Source organism: Rhinolophus ferrumequinum, chromosome 2 (genome assembly GCF_004115265.2).
Source record: "Rhinolophus ferrumequinum isolate MPI-CBG mRhiFer1 chromosome 2, mRhiFer1_v1.p, whole genome shotgun sequence".
Lineage (NCBI taxonomy): Eukaryota > Metazoa > Chordata > Mammalia > Chiroptera > Rhinolophidae > Rhinolophus > Rhinolophus ferrumequinum.
The window spans coordinates 93,841,131-93,863,693 of NC_046285.1; the positions used below are offsets into that span (position 1 = coordinate 93,841,131).

Below are 22,563 nucleotides of genomic sequence, written 5' to 3' on the forward strand. Positions count from 1 at the left end.
GACTGGTGTCTAATGTGTCGCATACTGCAGGTCCAGAGGCTGCCATCCTTACGTTATTCTTTTGTTAATTTATTTTTGGTTAATATTTATGGAATATTTTCTACATGCCAGGCATTATTCTTAGAATTTTGCATGTATTCACTCAATTTTCCCAATGAAGCCCATTATGTGATTTACATTTTCCAGAACAGAAAGTTGAATTTTAGAGAGATGAAGTTGTCCATCTTAAATCATACAGGCAGGATACAGGATTCAAAAAAAAGTCCGACCCACTTTTCACTTTGCCAATTGGACTTATGGCTTTATTGGTCATTCATGTGGGACAAAGGAAATATCCTTTTAAAACTCAAGAAAACCGGGTGCTTGTCTTGTATCCTGTCAGAGGAAACAAATTGAAATAGGCTTACTGGAGAAAGTCTTATGGGATTTGGTATTAATTAGTTCTAGTTTTCAGAGTATAAAAAATTTAATATGTTGTAAATTTGGTTTTGATTAAATTATCTAATATTTCAGGGCCAGACACCTTCACCTATCTGGATAAAATGTTCATTGTTTATTTAATAAATAAAAATACCAAAATAAAAAAAAATCTGTTTGGCTCTAGTCCTGTGTTTCTTGTACAGAAGAGTTTAAATCAGCAGGAACGGAGGGTGAAACAAAATGGACACAAGACAGTTAAAATGTAACGCTTGTTATAATGGGTTGTTTCATTTTATTTGCTTATTGTAAACATTTTGGCCTCAGCAAATACATTAGTTTTTAAATAACCATAATTCAAAGCTTTCACATGATATACTATTTTCCCCCAACATGTGTCATGTATGAAAACAATCAGTGAACTCCAAAAGTCTATACTGATAATGTGCACATTTATGCTATGGTGACACTAAATACAAATAATAAAAATACTCATCTATTGTAGATCTATGGGTCTGTGATATACCTTCCGGGAGGCCATAAATCTCTCAAAGAAGAGAGACAATGTGCACTGAAATGGCTCCTATGTGGGTAATGTTTACAGAACATAGGAAGTCTGCAATAAATGTTTATTGACAGTGAAGATGATGAGAATTCAATTTCCACTGGTCTTGTCTTCTCTGTTTTTCTTAAGAAATATATGGTGCATTTGCAGCCAACATTCTGAAAATCACAGAGACCCTGGCACTTTGAGTTGCATAGCTATGGTGTAATTGGGTCTGATCACACTTTCAGAAGAGAAATACATTAAAGCACTGTTAAAATTGTGCTAAAATCTCAGTCATTAGAATAGGCTGGAACTCTTGAATGCATTGCATCTTCATTAAAAAAAAAAAATCAGGAAAATCAAGTAAGTCCTTCAAAACAAATCTAGATTTTAGATCTCACTGGCAGTGAAACCATATTTCAGTCAGATCCATATATTTGAAAGTAGAATTTGCTTGTTGTATTAGCTACTAAATTTCCTATCTACAAATATAGACACTATATACCTTAAGATATTTCTTTTAATTGTTTTATTCAGTAAAATTCTTAGCATTGTTTTGGGAGTTCACTGAATCATAATGATTTTGGATTCAAAATTTTAGATTTAATTGCAAGTGATACAAAAATTTCATCATCTATTTCCAAAATTTTTTCAATGTAAATTTTAAATACATGAAAAGGACCAACATAAAAATATAAATGTTAAGGTCACTTACAGCAAAATGTAGCATATTAGAACTATTTATTAACAACTTTTGCATCGAAAGAGGCACTTCATAACATTTGGATTTTGGCAAAAGGCAACAATTTGATATCTTAACCTTTCCATTAATTATAATTTTTTCAAGGGAACAGATTACCAAAATATCACAAAAGAGAAACAGAAATTTGTCTAAGCTACCTATGAATGGAATTACATGGAACAGAATCCAAACTTCATATTTCCCTCTTCTTTTATAAACTTATGTATCTTCATGGTCAAGTCCTGAGATTTTTTACTCCCTGATATAAAATCCCGTGGGACTATTTGGCTTCTAATCTCTTTTAATCTGGAGTGAAGAATCTGTTGCTTATGGAACTTGACACAATTATTTTCCCCCCAGTTGGAATAAGGAATAACCTTGTCATAATACTCTAATTAAAATCAGATGATTTTTAGGTGGCAGAAGCTAGCATTGAAGAGTTCTTGGCTTCAAGGTGCTATTGAATTCCTTTGATCCTGTTTAACTCTCCAGTTAACTCCAGTTGTATTCATTCTTGGAGGCACAAAAATTTACCCCATACCTACCTAAAACATGAGCAGAGCTTTTGAGTGCCCGGTGGACCATTCTGCCATTTGATTCAGCTATCCCTTCTAGAGCATGTCACTACCCGACAGTCAGCACAGGTTCTCATTGAAGTCTTGGTACCAGAGCACTTCACAAAATCTCCAATTGCTCTTTATTATACTGAAATCAAAGTTCCCTGTTCTTATACTGAAATCAAAGGTCCTGCAACTTCCATCCAGGGCTTCAAACAGTATAAGGCACAGAGTAGGTTCTTATGCGCTTGATCTGCATTTATTGATGAATGAAGGAATGAACAATTCTAGTTCTGACTTTTAAAGCTACATAGAATATAGAACATAGTGGCTATTTTCCTGTCTTACATTAATCTTCTCTTTTCCAGGAGCAGTAGTGCAATTTCCTTAAGCAACATGCTTTTCAGACATTTTGTCTATCTCATTACTCTTCTCTGAATGTGTTTTCGTTGATCAGCAGATCTCTTCAAATGTTGTCTAATCAAACCAAACATAATAACTCCAGATGCGGTCAGCTCTGTGAGGGGTAAAATCCCCGTATTTCTTAGCCTGAACATTCCACTTGATATATTGTTTGACCCCAAACAGTATTTCTTAGAGAAATCCTATCTGTTTTTGAGTAGGTGTTTTACTCCGGGAAAGATCTCAGATTGGCACATATTCTGTTCCGGGAGGATTGTTTCTGGGAATTTCCAGGATAAGGAGGGGGTGGAGAACGCTGGGCTGAAGGTTGTGGTGTCAGGGAGTAGGGAGGAGGCAATTCTGCACGGTATTCCATCTCATGGTCATAATTATAGGGGGGCGGTGGGACTGAAAAAGGAAAGGAAAACAGCATCAGGCAGTTAGCAAACATTTGAGTGTCTACCGTGTTTGAGCCACTGGGCTGGATAATGTGGAAGGGGACATAATTTTTGCCTGCAAAAATCTTCATTTTATCAGGGTGTGGACACACATGTATAAAAGAGTTACTGCTGTAAAAAGTGGTGCCCTTGGCCAAATTATTTAGAATTGGTGGCTCAGGGTAATTTTCTTGGAAATTTGTTATTGAAGGGCCAGAGAGAGAAGAAGCTATGGGATAATTCAAGTTTGAGCAAAGGCACAGAAGCAGGAGAACATTTTTGTTCGAAGCAAAAAGTATTATACATGAAGGAAAGAAATGGGAAAGACTTGGAGGAATTTGACGGTATCATCATTACGATGGGCTTTGACTATCATATAAAAAGTGTGTGATGGGCAATTATCGGAGGGTTTTGGAATATGCTAATGAACATGCTTTGGGAAGATGACTCTCTGAAGTATGGATTGAGGTGGATGAAAGAAAAGGTGAGATGATGTAAAAGCATATGTGAGGGGTTACGAGGGACTCATGGCAGTTGGGGGGGAAATCATAAGAGCCCTTGGGCAGCTGAGTGTTTAGGTGATGACTTGGGAGGTGGAGAAAGGGGTAGGGAGTGAAAGAAGGTGTCAAGGTTTTGGACACCCAATACTGGGCTCCCATAACTTGGAAGGTCAGGGAGCCATTACAGGAATAAGGAAAAAAAAGTAAAAGGAGGACAAGTAGGTTTGCAAATCGGATGAAGAATTTTGTTTCCTAAATCCTATTTGGAACATTTTCTTAAATTAATTTTTAGTGTAATATATTCTATATATTCTTAAATCACATATAATATACTTTATTATGACTGTGTATGGATGTCTGTTGTGTACTGATCTCAATCCCATCTTGAGGGTTGGAAGAGAGGTAGCCCATTAGTACTCCATGTCTTTAAAACCAAATCATTTTGCAACCTCTGAGCAAACCCTCAGCAAGCCCTCTGATGACTTGCCAGTAGTTGAATCATCATCAAGATCATGATTCTAGTTGGAATGGACATGCCTTAATTGCCTACTGTGAATGTAGCCTAAATCACAAGACTACTGTCATAATAATGGAAAAAAAAAAAAAAAAGAAAGAAAAGAAAAGGCCAGGCTTGTAACATTGGAATGGGAGGAAAGAACAAGCAACCTTTCCACAAACTTATCTCTAAGACGGCTTGTAAGTTGTGCCCCTACCAATAAGATTATGATAGTGTTCTGATCAATATGCGCATACAAACACTGGGCTCCACCTTACATGCACATTCAAACTATGTTTCTTCTGGACCCCTTGACTTGGCTGTCTTTACCAGGAGCTTAATGATTCGAACCATTCACTGACTTGCCTATACTCTGTGACGTGAGGAAGCAGAATTGAGTCAGCCAAGAGAAGAGGAAGATGGAGACACAAAATGGGGTAGGATATCCTCCAAGGACTTCTCTGGTGAGCAAAGGCTTTGCAAGTCTCTAATGGGCTGAGTAAACTAAGGGCTTGAGACGGAGGACACGACTCTGTGGAGAAAGCAGCAATGATGTGTACCGCTTCTTCATGACTGGTTTAGACCTTTGGAGGTGGGGCTACTCCCAGCTTTATTCTGTACAACAAAATGGAACAACCCTCTGTGGAGTCTAAACACACATTCCTAGTGCATTACACCCACTGCTTTGCTTCTTTATATCTAGGAGGACTGAGACGAAGAGATTTATAATAAGCTTTGTCCAAGCCAAGAAATGCAGCCTCCATGTAAAATGGGAAGTTACAGCTGGATACCCATTGAACTGTTTCTTATAAGCATGTGATTCTCAGTTGGTTTTATATTGAAACTTTTCCCTGCCTCCCACGTGTGGAGCACACACCGAATGTTTCTACAGATCGACCCTGCATCATCATTCGCTGTCATGAAGCCACAGTGTGTTTTTTATGCCTCAGTAACAAAGCATTTATGTTCTGCCATCTGCATAAAAACTGCTGGAAGACATTTCAGTGAGATTCCCCATGGTATATACAGCTGCATGTTGAACATGAAAATCGAAGATATGAAACAGTGTTCTTTCATTCATATAGCCTTTGAATTTTGAGAAAGCGATAGTACAATGCCAAAGAGTGATATCTTGAGGACTGACTGTCCATCAAGAAATAAACATGACACATCTTTTATAGTAATAGCTACTAGAAGTCATTTTGAAATGACTTGTATAACTGTGGACCGTGCTTTCTTTCTTGCACATAGTAAGGCTTCCTTAGGAAGCAAATTTATCAAAGTATCAATTTTTAGGATTCCGGATTAACTCTAATAGGTTTTATTCTTCCTTAAAGGTTAAATCATTTAAAAAGATATATGGATGATACAGCTGTCTTTGAAATTCTTTCATAACCAACATTCCAATTTTCTGATTTAAGTAGAGCAAACATGCCATTTATCCTTACTATCATTATAGTTGTCTACAATATTACAAAATCTAAGGATGCTATGAAACTCATAGAAGAAATTCAATGTTTTTCATCCACACAGGCCAACATTTCTAAAGCATATGTAAAGGGAAGATGCTTGGTATTATTAAAACTGTACAACATTATTTTGGAAAATTTTGGAACAGAGGAAAATCATCCATAATGTTGTCATCACAATTTAACAAGTATTGTTTTTATGTATTCTCTTCTGGTCATTTGTGTTTTTTATATTCTTGTAGTCATGTAAAATGGTATATGTTTTTTTACTTTATATTATAACAAAGTCTTTTTCATTATGGTATATGTTCTTCATAAATTTTATTGTTAATAGTTGCATGTTATTCAAGTGGCCATTCACTTGTTTTGAGATTAACAATTTTTTATTATTATAAATAATGGAGTGATGGATATCCTTCTATACATAAACTTTTTACTATTTTGAATTAGTTCTTTAGAATAAAATTCCAGGGATCAACTAACTGGCTATCACTTACTATTTTGGTTATTTAATAGTGAAAAAAATATCGCTCTTTACTGTACATTGATAGTAGCTAGATTTGATATTGTTTTACATCTTGTTTACTATTTGTAATTCATATTAGGTGATATTTTTTATTTGTTTCAACTGATAATTTATAAACTGGGATCTTAATTAGAATTAAGATATAATTCAGATATAAATAAGTGTACACAATTATATATCATGTTCATATGACTTTTTAAAAATAATTCTTTGTCAAAATGCTTAATTATATTATTTTTAGTTTATTGACATATTGAAGTTTAAAACTTTGTATCTAACAAAATATATGGTTCTTTATCTTTTTGATTTCTTCTGTATTGTTTCAAAGCTTAAAAATGTGTCTTCTTTTTCAGATATCTGACATATAATCAATCTATTTTTGAGTTTTTCCATTTAAATCTGTATATTTAATGTTTCCTTACATCTGCTATTTTATTTGGTATATTTTTGCATCAAAGTTTATTTTTTCTAAGTTCTAACCTTTGGTTAAGCCAAATTATCTAAATGTGGCCTCTCAATCCTCACTTTTCACAGTTTTGTTATCTCTCCTTTAGAGTTCGTAAAATTTTATTCTACATGCTCTATTCCAATGACTAAGGGCATATCTTTTTGTACCAGGAACAACTCATTTTAATTATTGTTGATTTTAAATGGTTTTAATATCTGGTAGGACAGGTGAATCCCATGACATTACTTTTTTAATGTATTTTTAAAAATGTTTTTATTGAGACATAATTGACGTAGATCATTGTATAAATTTAAGGTGTATGATGTGTTAATTTGATCCATTTATATATTGCAATATGATCACTACCTGTTAAATTAATTGAGCAAGGAGGCTATTAGACTGGGGTGGCTCAACCAAAATCTAAGCCTGTAAATGCCTCGGAGTTACAAAATCAAAAGGCTAAGGACAGACTATCACAAATGGCCAACTTGGCTTTAAGCTCTAGCCAATCAAATAATTTCCTTTCTCTGTTTCCACACTTTCTGTGTGTAAGGCAGGTTATTCTTAATCATTTCCTCTTTGGTCTGCCCAATTGGAATCAATTTTTATTCAAACTATTAAAATGTTTAATATGCCCCAGTTTATCTTTTAATATGCTTTAGTGTTAGCTAACACCTCTATCACTCATGACTTTTTTGTAATGACAACTTCTAATACTATTGCTGGGAGAATGCTTTGTCCTTCAACCTCCCTCAAACCCCACTACTCGTGATTCACCGGAACCCCACTCAGAGCCCACAGAGCTTCTGTAAGACCACTGCCTCCACCCCCAGCACACAAACACAGTCCTGCCCATTTCTCCTGTACAATGGCCTAAATGCAGTTCCTGATGAATGATATCACTAGAACCTGTCATTCCCCTTCCCCTCAGATAACCTCAAGACAACCCCAGTCACCATGAAAAAGACAAGCTCCTAGACTATCCTACATTGTAGATCTTTAACTCTGGAGCCTTTACACTTCTGAGCCTATTAATTTTCCAAACTTTCCATAGCTCCTTTCACTGTGCTCAGAACCAAAGTCTGTCATCAGAAAAGCCTTTGTATCCTCACCTTCTTTTCATCCCTTGACACGTTACTGTAGCTCAGAATATGAGGAAGTTCTCTTCCGATTGTGTCTGTTTTCTTACAGAAGTGAGATCTGCTGAGAAATCATCTGCTGAGAGTGAGAAAGGCTGAGGGGTTTTTGAGTTTTGAGAAGAAAGAAGAATGCGTGAGATCATTATCTCGGAGTGGAAGTGAATATTCACTTCACTTTTCTATTTCAATTAAAATCTGATTTTCTATGAGAGGACAGCTTCCTCTGTAACACTATGAAAGGGCTGTTTGTCTCTCACATCCTACATCCTTTAAGGTTAGGAGGTGCACTGAGTGCTCTATAATTCTCACAGCCATTTTTCAAGCCATTTTCTATTCTTCCTCTTTAAAAACGTGAGCTCTCTTGTAGCATGTGCCATGAGATCATACTACTTTTCACTCCTCCTTGTTATCAATATCTGTGGTCCTCTCTGCCCCAAACTCTCACTCATTGAAGATTTAGCATGAGACACATTATCTTTCTCTGCATCATGACTTCTATTATCATTTTTGGTGATGTGGACATCCATATATTGAAATAAATTTCTAGCCCCAAGATGGAGCCCCTCCTGTCCAGTGTGCCACATGGGCAAACAGGAAGTTAGATAACATTCATGTCTCTGTAATGCTCTGCTTGACCAGAAACTCAGGATACGTATCCAGTCAGCTAACTCCCAAACACCAAGCCAACTTTGGGCTCTATACTTACTTCCTAGTTCCTTCTCCACCCAAACAAGTTTGACTATATGTGGCTCCAGCCAGTCAGATAGTTTCTACTTTTCTCTTCCTCGAACTTTATTCTTTATTTTATAAAAGCTGCCTGTCTTCTGCCCATTTTACAATTCTCTGCATGAAGACTGTCCACTTCATGAAGTGTTAAGTTTGTTTCTATCACCTGAATTATCTTCTTGAATCATTTTCAAACACATGTAATCCTGCCTCTCAGTCCCTTGGACTTTTTGCCTTCAAAAATATTTTTCTCATAATGGTACCATTTTGTAAATCGGACCACCTCTCTTTATATTTCTAGAATACACATTCCAAAACATCTTGGACCTGAACTGCATTTCCAATGTACTGATGATATTTAAAAAATTTAAGCTGATATCACCTTTTTTGTGTTTTCATGTCTTTATTCTGCTTTAATTTATGGTCCATCATTAAAATTATTTCTGTGCATCTATTGTCAACTTTCTTATCCCTTTCTTTCCCCGTTGCCTGGTGAACTCCAACATTTTGGCTAACCCTGAATTGTATATAGGAGCTTAATTAGCTAGATAAAAATGCACAGTCATGCAGATTGATCTCACTTTAAATGAATGACCATATCCTTAAGTGTGGAGGCCATTGGCAATGCTCCGAAATTACGCATTTCTTTAGGCATTCCGCCACCCCTCTGTTCTCTGAGATTACTGTTTCATCTTTTTTCTTTCTCTGTAACTACAAACACCTCCTCAATCCACTTTCAGCATAAGACTCACTTCTTACCTCACTAAGAAAATAGGCACTATCAGAAGAGACCTTCCTCATATCACCAAATCCTCTGATGAGTAGTACGTGGAAGTCTTCCCATGTTCAGCATATATATTGATAAAGTTGCCCTCATATGTTAATTCAATGATGCAAATGGAGTGTTGATTTCTTAATGAAATTTTTAAAAATTACAAGCCAGTTATTTTATAGAATGTTCCTCAACTTGGATTTGATAGATATTTGTTCATGCTAAGATTCAGGCTGTGAACCTGCAGCCGGACCATTACACAGATAAAGCTATGTCATCTTCAAAGTAACACCCAGAGATATATTATGTCCATTTTTTCTCTCTTTGGTGATATTAATTTTAACTTCTTGGTCAAGATGGTATTTAGTTTCTCCAATTTTATAACAAGATGTCTGGGAGTAGATACTTTAAGAGCAAATATCCTGTTCCTCGGCAATCTTCCCTGGCCCCCTCCCCGATTTAGCATCAATGGATGATTCTTGTTCTAAGCCTTTCTTAGGATGGTTTTAGAATGAACAATTTTCCAACTCCACATCTCCTCTCTACATGTATCCTTTGGCATTTTTCTATTATCAAGAACCTCCGCCTCCTTCTCCATTCTCTCTCTCTCTCTCTCTCTCTCTCTCTCTCTCTCTCTCTCACACACACACACACACACACACACACACACAAACACACACATCTATCATCATAAATCAGTCATTGAGGGACTCAATAATGTACTTCAAATCTTAATTTTCTTGATAATATTGAAATCCCTTGTTTGCCTTTCGCTGATATTTATATCTTTGCAAAGCCTTTTGTTATGGTCTTTCTATATTCTTTCAGGTGCATATCATCTAAACTTATTTCTAAAAAAGAGTTAATATGATCAATTTTCTTTGTTTACATTGAAGTTCTGGAACGTAGTAGAAGTATAAGACTTGGTAAATTATTATTATTTTACACTGATGGTTTTAAAAATAATTGTAATTAAACAGAACTTCATTCATTCTACCCAACATGGCAGGAATAAAAAACAATTTTGGAAAGTCACTGTTCAACAAAGGGCCAGGGGTGGCAGATTACATTTTCTTCGTAATCTCCTCCCAGTATAGAGTAATTATGTTCACTGTGGGGTTTCCCACTGAGTGCTTTCACCAATGGATGAAATAACCTTTACTAAATTATTTTCTACTTACTTATGTAGCCTTTAGGCTGTGGGACTATACAGTAACTTGGGTTATCTCAATTATCACATTGTTAATTAATGTGAATTAAAAATGTTCTATATTTCCACACATGAAAGATTTTGAAAAGCATTCAGTACTACTCTATGTTGTTTCCCTATCCTTTAAGTAAAAGCTTAATTAGTGTCTTCGAGAGGGAAATGAGAAGTAATTAAGCATATTATGTTTCGAAGACCTAGTCGTTTTGCAGTAAAAATGCTTCTACCAAAAGATTTATTATATTTCTTGCATTATTCAGTTCCCAGAACAATGCATTTACTAAAAATGCAACATGCATCTGTGATCTGCCAGTATAGATGGTGTTACTACTATAAAGTTTTAAAAACATGTTTCCATACATAAAATAGAAACCTCAAACCCAACAAAGCACAAGTCTTTACATTAAAATATTTTGTAAGTTCTATTCTAATTTTATAATTTTTTAAAAAACGTTTTAAAATTTTTAAATACACTTTTCTTGGTCAAGCAAAAGTGTATCTGGAATGTTATCTGCATAATACTTCTTACCTTCTCTCCAATTGACTTCTCTGTCTAACTCCTGTCTCTTTTTCTCTTGGGTTATGGATTGACCAGATAAAAATGGGGAGAGGTAAAGAATGACAAATAATTCCCCCTCTGTTTTCCTTATACCCCACACTAACCCCAACAATATTCTCAGTAAATTGGGAAGATTCAACATGGTGAATTGCTTTTGTAGTGAGTAAAAGCTAATACTCTTGGGTGGAATTTAAGGTAAGTTCCCTAGACGCTGATAAATCACTAACTCAGGTCTCGTGATGACTTGTGTTCTTCATTCCTTCAGCCACATCTGCTGAGTGCCCATTATGTTCCAGTTCAAGTCTTACGTGCTTGGGATTGAGTAGTGAACAAAATAGGCAAAGATCCCTGCCACATGGAGCTAGTATTCTAGAAAGAGGGGATGGACAATAATCAATGTAATGATTAGGTAAGCTATATGGTATGTTAGAAGGTTAAAAACATTCTGGGAGAAAACGTACAGTAAGGAGGATTGGGTTGCTGTGGGAAGGGACATATTACAATTTTAACTAGGGTGATCAGGGCAGGCCTCACTCAGAAGGTGATATTTGATCAAAGACTTGAAGCAAGGGAAAATGTGTGACTGGAGCCAGAGTGCCAAAAAGGAGAGCAGAGGAAATGAGGTTAGAGAAAGAAGGGGTACAAATCATATATTGCCTTACAGGCCCTGGTAAAGAATTTGCCTTTTACTTTGGATAAAATGAGGAACCACAGGCTCTGACTCTTCCTCTGGGGGAAATGGGAAGCCATTAGAGATTTTGAGCAAAGGAGCTATATTATCTGACCACTATTTTAAGAGGTTCACTCTGGCTACTGTGTTGAGAATAGACCCTGTGGGTCAAGGGGGGGATGCTGGGAGAGGAGTTAGGATGTTATTATAATAATAGAGGTGAGAGCTGATGGTGGCTTCTACCAGGAAAGGAACAGTGAGTACTGTGAGAAGTCGTCAAATACCTTATCGATTTTGAAGATGGAGCTGAGAAGTTTTCCTGGTAGATCGCATGTAGGTTTGAAGGAAAGAGAAGAGTCAAGGATGACTCTAAGATTTTTGACTTGAGCAATTGGAAAGCTACACATGCCATTATTTAGGAGGGCAGATGCTGCAAGTCGAGGAGGATTTGGAGTGATGGTCAGAAGTACTGCTTTAGACATGTTAAATTTGAGATATCTATTAGGTATCGAAGAGGTGGATGTCTAGTAGACAGAGGGATCAGATAAAACTGTAATTCAGGAAAGAGGTTTGGAATGGCGATTATATAACTTTGGGAGGCATTAGCATATAAATGGTACTTAATACCATGAGGCCAAATGATATAACCAAGGAAAAGATTGAGCCTTAAGGCACTCCAACATGAACATTGGAGAAGAGGAAGAACTGATAAAGGAGGAACAGGAGAAATTGTTATTTTCACATTTATCTGAAATTTGCTCCCTCAAATTGAAGATGATAGGGAAAAGTTTAGAAAAGGAAGGAAGGATTAGAGAATTGATACAGAAGACAGATTGCACGTAGAAGGTACCCTCTCCTTTTCTGTAGGGACTGAGAGAAACGACATGAGTGTGAATAGGAAATTATCTTCCTAAGGATGTGTTAAATTTAGAACTTGACTCTTTTTTATATGTCAAATTGTACATATACAGATTGACTTAGAAAGCACTATTGAAATCACCTAATGCAAAACTCAATATTTTCTTTATGGAGTCATATTTATATGTGGAACTTCTAGCAGATGCTCTTATCAAATTATTAATATATCACCTTTGCTCTTCGTTGAGAATTTTAATATTATGTTAAAATTGTGTTCTTTGCATAAGGAGCGTACATAAAAACTTTCTTCCATCCTTTTTCTCAAAACATACATAACTATTGAATCAGATGTCAGCTCATTCAGACATGTAACATGCTTTCTCTACAAATATTTGTCAGAACTCACTGGCAGATAGACGTAGTGGGTGTAACTTGTGTGTTTCTCTTAACTCTGGCTGATCGGTAATTGTAATCAATGAGACAATCATTGAAAATATGAATCTCTTCAAATCTGAGGTAGATTTTATTATTTAGAGCTAAGTAATCTCTATTGAAAGCTGGAGTTTCAATCTACATTGATTTAGAAATACACTCCATACTTGGAGATTATTCCAGTGAGTCATTAATGTTTCCTCTCCCCGAGGAGTCAGTTATTAGCATAACTAAGACATCGGACTTTTCCTTGAGAAGGGGTAAGCCATTTTGCTTACCAGGACAGGAGGTGGCGGCACTGAGGTGACCGGTCCGGATGACCCCCACCCTGGTCCCGCGGCTGTTTTTCGTGCACATGCAGATGCATATGGCGATTCCAGCAATGACACCCATGATAAATACAATTCCAAACACGATGCCAGCAATTGCCGTGCCCCTAAAAAGGAAAAACAAAAGTACATTTATTGAAAAGTCTCGTAGGATTCTTCAGTCTTTCAGATACAGCTCAATGACTATATGATGAGTGCTTCTTTACAAATGTTCTTAAAGATAATGTTAACAATAAAAAAAAAAGAGATAATTCTCTGAATCAGTTAACAGTATTTCAATGGAGAAGAAAAGAGTTATAAACCTTTAGGGAATCCTCTTCCAGAACAGTAAACCCATCATTCAGATTCTGGTTTTAAAAATTCATGTATTTATGCAAAGCACAATTCTCCAGATATGCTCTCTAAAATAATAATTTAAAAAAACCATTCTGTTGTGTACTTAAACAGCAAAGAATTTATCTATTTTTTGTAGAATGTATGCATTTAATGAACACAACTTGATAAATGCCAAAACATTAAATAAAATTTAACATTTATTCTAATTAAAACTCTTCATAAAGTAGAACTACAATTTTTTTCTTAACAAAACAAAGGAATCCAAACATTTTTAAAAAATTATACAGAGACCAATTATGGCAAACAGTATTTTCATTAAATTCAGGAACAATGTAAGCAAAACTTCTATTTTATCAATGTTAATGTTTTTGTCCAGAAAGTTTTTTCTCATGCAAGGAAATTACAGAAAGAAAAAAACAATACTGCACGAAAGAGTCAAAATTATCATTATGTGTAGATAATATGATTTGTTGGAGTCTATATTTGTTCAGCATTTTGGAAAGTAACAGGGAAATCTTTATCAAAATGTAAAATTTCAACAGGCATTATCATTTATAGCAATGCTTCCTAAGGAAGTACAGCCCACGTGCGCACAAAAACGGTACCAAGGATGTTCATCCAAGTGTTGTTACTACATGCAAAAATATCAGAAACACCCTAGTGTCCATAAAAAGGGGATTGACAAAAAGAACAAACTATGATACATCAGAGAATGAATTGTATACAATGATTGAAAAGGGTGATGAGGTCCACATGGATTGATATGTTCATGATACATGGTTAACTTAGAAATAATACTACAAATGAAAAGGCAAGTATTAACAGACTAATACCAGTAATGAGGTAAATCGTAATTTTACATGTCAAATTTTTGAACATATAGACAGTGATTATCTTGTAGAATGGGAAAAAAGAAAAAATTGTATACTCCCCAGAAGCAATCATTTTCAACTCTTTCAGACATTTTTTAGTATCTCTCTTCCTATTTGTCAGTAAAATTATTACATTCCTTTATTTTTGAAATTTTTATTTTTACATATTTCTAGTGACTTATCTTACAGTTTTGGAGCTGTATATCCCTCGGAAAAACTTTTATCTTTCATTAAATTAGTCATCAATATTTTTAGTACCATGATGTTACTGCTGAGCCAAGTAATGTACCATGGCTATCTCACACAAATTTTTTAAAGATATTTCCATGAATTCCCATTTTTCCATATACCTGTTGCTATTCCTGTTCCCCTCCAAATTCTTAGAAAACTTTAAAACAATGATCAGTTATTTTAAAACACTCAAACACAGTAACAATTACTTTATCAGTTCTGTTCCCATGGTGATTTCCCTTGTAACCTGCCAACTCCAGGGGTTCCTTTTGAATCTGGAACTGTTTCTAAGACCTGCTTGATGGTCTGTGGATGTCTAGTTTTTGGACCCCATTCTTGCTCTTTTGTGATGAACTACCCTGTTTGCTGAAGCACATTCTTAAATGACTTCTTAAAGAAAGGTTCAAGGGAGATAGATGTTTAAGAGTCCTTGCATGCCCGAAAATGACTTAATACTATGCTCACTCAATTGATAGTTTGGCTGGGTATGGAATTCTAAGGTGAAAGACATTAGTTTTCAGAAATATGAAGGCATTGTTCATTGTTTTCTAGAATTTGGTACCGCTATAGAGAACTCTTGTAGAATTCTAATTACTTTTCTTTGTGTGATACTGTTTTCTTTCTGAATTTCTTAGCATTTTCTTTTTACTCTTACCATGTTTCCCCAAAAAATAAGACTGGGTCTTACATTAAATTTTGTTCCAAAAGACACATTAGGGCTTATGTTCAGGGGATGTTATCCTAAAAAATCATGCTAGGGCTTATTTTCCGGTTAGGTCTTATTTTCAGGGAAACACGGTAGTCTTCTGAAATTCCACAATGTGCTTGGATTTTGAACAAATTATTTTGCCAGGCCCTTAGGATTTTTCATGTCTGAGACTCATGTTGTTCTTGAAGCCATTCCATAAATTAATAATTTCTTTTTCACCATTTTCTCTGTTTCTCTTTCTGGAAGCCTATTTTGAAATAAGCCTCTGAACTTCCTGGATAAATTCTCTAATTTTTCTCATTTCTGTTTGTTTTTTTGAACTACTTTCTGGCAGTTTCACTGACTTTATCTTACAGTGTTTTATTAAGCTTTTAAATTTCAGCTATTATATTTTTAATTTCCAGCCTCTCTATCTTATCCTCTGTTACAACCTTCCTTCTTAAACTGTCTTGTTTTGCTTTCATGGATGTAATTTTATTTATTCTCTTAATCTCTGAAGGTACTAATGATAAGTTATTTGAAATTTTCTTTATTCTTTGTATTTCCTCTGTCCTATTTAGGTTCATTTTATTGATTGTTCATTTTGATCTGTTCCATATTTGACATTTTGGTGATCCCTGAATCTCCTCTTATTTTTAAAACAGGCACTAAATATCTGCTTGGAAGTTCAGTGTGCAAGGTCAGCATTAGACATGTGAATTTCACCTGAGGTCAGTTCCCATAGTTTTATTTCTTGGAGGATGTTCAGTTTTCTTTTTAAAAGGGTGCTCCAATTTCATACTTGTGGAGTATCAGCTGGGCTTCTAGTATCTTGGAGCCTGGGGTTTTACCCATTATGGGTATGACCTTTCACAGAATCCCCATGCTTTCAGCTCAGAAACTCAGTCTCACTCTGCTGTGACTGTGGAGGCTTTCAGGATAAATCTTCATTAAAAAAAAAAATCATGTGGTTTAAGAGCTTGACTTTGGAAGCCAGACTGCCTGGGTTCCAACTGTAGCTGCTAACCCCACCCCCCACCCCAGTTTTCTTAATGACATGAAGGTCAGTTTGGTGTTTATCTGACTCTCCTCCCAAATTTCATGTCATAAAATATCTGTGCTCATGGATCGCTTACGAGATCAGGCATTATTCTTAGTGCATTTTGAACATTCATTGTATACTTTTCTAGGACACATCCATAATCTCTTATTTTAAACCCTTGTGACCAGACATGTCTCATAAGTCAGGAATTTTCAGGTTTTGGAAAGGGAATACAGTAATACGTTGTATATTGTATAATGCTCCCAGAGCAAGCATCCTGAGCACAGCACATTTATATTTCTGCAGTAAAGTTGGGAATATAAACACTTGTGGATTACACAGAGACTAGAAAGAAGCCCAGGTTTGTTCAGGTCCAGTCTTGCTACCAATGGAGCTATATCAAACCCTTCACTTTCCAGAGTTTATTAAGGATTTTGGACAAGGAATTGTGAACCTCTATTTGTACTTTTCAGAAGAGATTTTCTCTCTGTGACCTTTTCACTCACTTAAAAACAAACAAACAAACAAATACAGAATACCATTAAGAATTCCAATAGGCTCCTTTAAAATATTCCTGTATGCATTTTAACTTTGTTAGTAAATTATGAAAGCAGAATGTGAGATATATCTGGATGTGCTGCTATTCGTAATTAAGAAGGGAAGAGCCTAGCAGCTTAATAAATAAGTTTTTTTCAAGAAAAAAGATTTATTAAAGGAGATATTTCAAATAAGAAAACTAAAAGCAATCTGGAAACCTCCTTTATAATTGTAATTTTCAGGTCTAAATAAGAGGTCTAAATTGGAGGACTTAATTTATGTTCCAGAAACAGTCAATAGCCCAATTATTCCAGGCATAGAGTTTCTTAAGTATGTGTTATAGAAACTGTTAATATCAAATTGGGATATACTTATATTCATTAATCCTTTTTAAACAGTGGAAAATAGAAAATTAGTCACATTTTGCTTCCTTGTTGGCAGCTCCAACAAAAGTGCTTGCCCTTGAGGTTAATAATAAAGTTGCAACTGATGTATTAAATTAGGTTTTTGATTAAATCATGATTTTGGTGGCCTTGATCCTTTGATACCCATTAAGAACTGTAAATCAGTTATTTAAGACATGGCAAATATAAATTTTATAGCATTTTTTATTGTTATTAATTCAAAGAAGCAATAAACAAACTAACCTATCTGTATAGAAATAATTTGGTTTTGGTTTAGTCAACTATTAGAAAGAGTCAAGCTATTAATGTGAGAAATTTGGCATCGTAAAAACCTTGAAAAAAATTTAGGGAATTTGATTTTTGGAAAGAATGTATTTCAGGGTGTGCGTATTTTCTGGTCATCAGAAAGGCCAAAGCATGATTAGAGGGTCGGAACTTTCAGCCTCACTCTGACCTCTGGGGAAGGGGGCAGTGGTGAGAGATTGAGTTATTCACCAATGGCCAATGATTTAATCAATCATAGCCACCCAAGGGAAGCTCCATAAAAACCCTTACATGATGGGGCTCAGAGTTTATGGGTTGGTGAACACACTATGTTGCTGGAAGGGCAGAGAACCTAGAGAGGTCACAGAAGCTCTGGAAGCTCTATTCCCCTTCCCCCATACCTTGCCCTATGCGTCCTTTTCGTTTGGCTGTTCCTGAGTTTTATCTTTTATATTAGGTTGGTGCAAAAGTAATTGTGGATGAAAAGGTTAAAAATAATTGCAAAAATGGCAGGTACTTTTGCATCAACCTAATAATAAACTAGTGATCTATTAATAGTAAGTACAGTGTTTTCCTGAGTCCTGTGAATTGTTCTAGAAATTAATCAAACCTAAAGGAAGAGGTTGTGGGCATCCCTGACTTTGTAGCCATGTTGGATGGAAGTGTAGGTAATCTGGGGACTCAATAACTGTGACCTGTATCTGGAGTGAGGTCACATCTTGTGGGACTGAGCCCTTAAAACTGTGGAGTCTGACGCGAACACGGAGTTAGTGTCAGAATTCAATTGAATTGTAGGACATTCAGTTGCCATGAGAATCGGTTGGTGTCAGGAGGAAAAACACCCCGCAGACATCCTTCTCTGTCCTCCAAAATTCTTTGTAGGTGCATGTATTTCCGTGTACTGATTAGCTCCATGGGTGGATACTGACCACTTGAAAATGAAAAATTTTGATTGAAATTGAAAATTTGTGCCAAAAAGAAACTTTATAATCAAGATATTAAATGTATTTGTAGTGGCTCTAATGATGCTGTGAAACTGTGGTTTATAACAGGGCTTGGAGATAATATGTTTCATTCCATAAAGAACTTTTGATAAGTAAAAAAGATTTTGGTATTGTTGCAATTGTTACAGTAACATTTACAACACACGTTTAGACTCAGAACTGCTACACAGTAACTTAATATAAACATGTTGACATGGTTTTACTGTTAAATAATGTTTAAGGTAAATAGTAGATATGAAAAAAAATCATTGTAGTGTTTCCCTTCTTCTCTGACATGACCAATTTACAAAAGCATTTTATAAAACTGTAATAGAAAGGACTTATGAATATTCTGTGCAATAATTTAATAACTTTAGTACCAATAAAATAGGAAAATAAAAAAAGGCCACAGAGATATTTGATGCCCATAAAAGATGAGGGCAGAATTACAGAGTATTCCATTAGGAGAAACTTTTGATATGGATGAAGAGTTTCTAAGGAGTACATAAATGAGCGGCAGAATTTTTAGAAGAAAGTTTTCTGGAAAAAATGACCACAATTTTAAAAGAATTAACTTAAAATGAGTTCATTTCCTATTATAATGAAAAATATACTTAAAAGTGAAGGAACAGCATTTTAATATTTTTACCAAGAAGGGAATATTAAACAGTCCTACTTATTTTATGATAATTCATGTGTAACGAATGAAAGCAATAGAAAAATATCATTCCACACTGTAGGGATGAAAGTAAAAATGCACAAATGAGAAAAGTAGAACTTGGCAAAATTCTTCTTCAGACTATTCCATTTTCTTAAAAAATTCATTCTTTTGGCCAATGCATTAAAATGTTGTAATACAATATTTTCATGGTCATGAGTTTTCAAAACCAATATTGTATTCTAAACTTATTGGCAATTTTAACGGTATATAATTTAGTAAAACTTTGACTTGCTTCTTTTAAATATGATACTTTTTTTTTCTGTTGCTTTACTAAATCATTACAGAATGGTAAAAATAGAAAGCAAACTTAAGGAAGTATCATTTTCAATATTAAGAATACATTATTTTATAACTGCCATTATTAACAATAGGACTCCAGAACTATCTGTATCTGTATCTGTATGTCTGTATCTATATCTAGCTACATATATGTCTATACATATATCAAATAAGACAATTATAATTTCATGTAGTTAAATTATTACTATGCATAAATATTGTTAAAATCCCATGGGTAAAATGTGAATGGAAGATAGAAACACCAATCCATATGATTTTCCCAATAGGTCTACATTGCTTGCAAAAATATCCTATAAAATTCAGATACGCTAAAGATGTTTATTTTGCATTTTTTTCATGCTAGTCCTTCTCCTTAATAACTTCCCTCAATAAATCTTTCTTGGGGCTTTATAGGTAACTTCCCTGTTATCCTCAGAATAATAAAATTAGAAACATTTCTCTAAATGAATAAATTTACCTGATTTACTGACTCTACCCCTTCTAGAAGATAGTTTTAAGTAAAATATTTTGTGACATAACTCAAGAAAACTTCTTATCCGATGGCTGAAATGGGCTTTTTGTCCCTTCCTCCTCATCTGCTCTCCAACCTTCTTTCTGAAATATGAATGTAATGGCTGAGGTCTAGTCTCCTGAGGACATTCTGCCTAGGGATGGAGGAAGTATGAGTTCGATGGAATGGAATGTGTGTCCCTAATAACTATATGGAGATGCTCTATCAGCCCTGAGTTGCCTGTCTGTGGATTTCCTTTACATGAGAGAGAAATGATTTAAATTTTTTTTCATTAAAACCTGTTTTAATTTTTAGTGTGTGTGTGTGTGTGTGTGTGTGTATGTTTGTATTTTACTTAGGAAAACAGTAATCCGAGTAAGGATTCCATGAATTATATTGATATGTTCGGTATGGTGTATGGATTCCAAGTGTCATTATCTGATTAGTTGCCAAAATAACCTTGAGATAGCACAACATAACATAATGTAGAAGTCTAAATGCAATCATTCATAGTTACAAAAGTTTCCAGAACATTTTTGTGCAATATACATGGATGTGATTAATTTCATTGTTTAGTTAACAGCAATATTTGGAAAAGTAGTACTGACCCACACTTAAATCAGCTTAATTTTCATGGCATGTCCTTGTGGTGTTTGATTTATTCCTGTCATTATGTCTGCAATTCTAAATGGCTGCCACTAGATAGCAACGCTCATGAAATACAGTATAGATTGCACATCTGTCATGTTTTAGGCACCGTTCTGAGTGATGGGATACAAAGTTGAATGATACATAGTACCTTGAAGGATTTTAGAGCCATACATGGGGTAGTAAGCAAAGAGAGATTCTGAAGGTCAATTATCTCCAAGCATAGAAGATTCAGAAAAGAAAACAATTAAAGAATTTATCCTACTCAGCAAAAGAGAATTGTTTCTTTTCTTAAAACAACAATATGAATGTAATAAACTAAAAAGAGCAGTAATGATTTCTTAATACTTCTTAGTTGCATATACAGTTTTTTGACCCAGAGGACGGTCTTGTGAAATAGAATCCAACCCACTTATTTTACGGGCAAGAAAACCAAATCTGTAAGAGGCTAAAATATATGTCTTCTAGTTTTTTTCCTAGTATAGAATAGACCTCAGTGGTCCCGATTTCCACCCCAGAGCTGTTTATACTGCAGTGGACTGCCTTGCTCACATTCTCTCATTCACGCAGCATTCGTTTGTGGAGTCTCTTCACTCTGCCAGATATGCTAGGAAACACTAGGCATGTAAAAAATAAACCAAGTCTTGCTGAGAAGCAGAGAAGAAGAGGAGAAAAAGGATTCATGGAATGGTTGGGAAATTGAAGCTCTGAGACGTGGTGACTGATTGAATTGGGGAGTAAGTGAGAGGCCAGAGGGTTGAATGTCTTCCATGTGGGTGACTGCCCCTTGCTGCACAATAGACAGTTCATAAAAATGTGTTGAAATGAAGACTTTCTGAGACATGCAATCATAAGCTAGATTTAAACAGAAGCAGCCCCCGCATAGAGGTTTCCCTGCCTTCTGCCTTCCAAACCTAAAATTTCCCAATTACTTCCAGATATAATTCTCTCATTTCTAATGCTTTGCCACAGTTCACCCTTTTGAAGTAACCTTTGCTGAAACTTCACACAGAGCTAATTACCTTAACTTACAATGATTGCTTTAGACAGGATTTTTCTTCTTTTTCTTTCTGTAGCTTTTTATCATATTTTGAGGGGGAAAAAAGTCACAAAGCAGTACTTTTAGCAATGACTACAAGGATTTCTACTGAAAGTCTATTTGTTGAGATTTAAGTCCTGAGAGCATATAAGACTTAAGAGACTGAATCTGATTATGAAAATGCAGAGCCCTCAGAGTAATCTGCTTTCCTTTCCGTTGACTCCAGCCTGGAGAGCTTCAAATAAACATGGGAGCTCACACAGTTATTGACCTGACAGAATAGCAGTTACCTTTCAGGCTTAGACATTTAAAAACTTAATAAGGTTCCTATAGGACTCGGGCGGATGCTGGAGGTTGTAATCCTTTCCAATGTAACTGCCGGAGCAGGTAACAGACGACGAAGGCATGACAGAACCCTGGCAGCGAGCCCACATGCTGTCTCACCCAATAGATCCTCCTGCGCCTTGCCAACTGCTAGACTATACATTACGAGCTGGCCTGCCCACCCAACAACTGTGATGCTCTTCCTGGACCCTAACAAGTACTCACGCTCTGCTGAGACAAGCGTGTGACTGATCACCATCTGCCGGGGAGATCGCCTGTTCTAGGCTTGTCAGTGATTTGCTCAGTCCTGACATTTATCATCTGCACACAATTCTCACAAGCTCATGGCTTCCCAGACCCCGATGCTACTGCCTGGTCACACCCATCGGGAGGCCTTGCTCACAACCTCACCTGTGCCCATCTGATGTTGGTCGGCACCATCACATCTTGA

At 35.6% G+C, this 22,563-nt stretch overlaps 1 protein-coding gene and 1 non-coding gene across 2 annotated transcripts in view; one reads left to right on the plus strand and one right to left on the minus strand.

Moving 5' to 3' along the window:
- The first annotated feature begins 266 nt into the window (after positions 1–266).
- On the plus strand, positions 267–393 carry LOC117014667 (small nucleolar RNA SNORA27). The gene has a single exon (XR_004421576.1). It is a non-coding gene; the product is annotated as a small nucleolar RNA SNORA27 (small nucleolar RNA).
- A 300-nt stretch (positions 394–693) lies between these two features.
- CYYR1 (cysteine and tyrosine rich 1) overlaps positions 694–22,563 on the minus strand; it is a 94,044-nt gene continuing 72,174 nt past the window's right edge. Inside the window, exons 3-4 of the mRNA XM_033092339.1 lie at positions 13,183–13,340; positions 694–3,073 (exon numbers count right to left, since the gene is read on the minus strand). Of these exons, the coding sequence (XP_032948230.1) occupies positions 2,892–3,073; positions 13,183–13,340 (340 nt within the window). The 3' untranslated portion in view covers positions 694–2,891. The remainder of the gene's footprint in view (positions 3,074–13,182; positions 13,341–22,563) is intronic.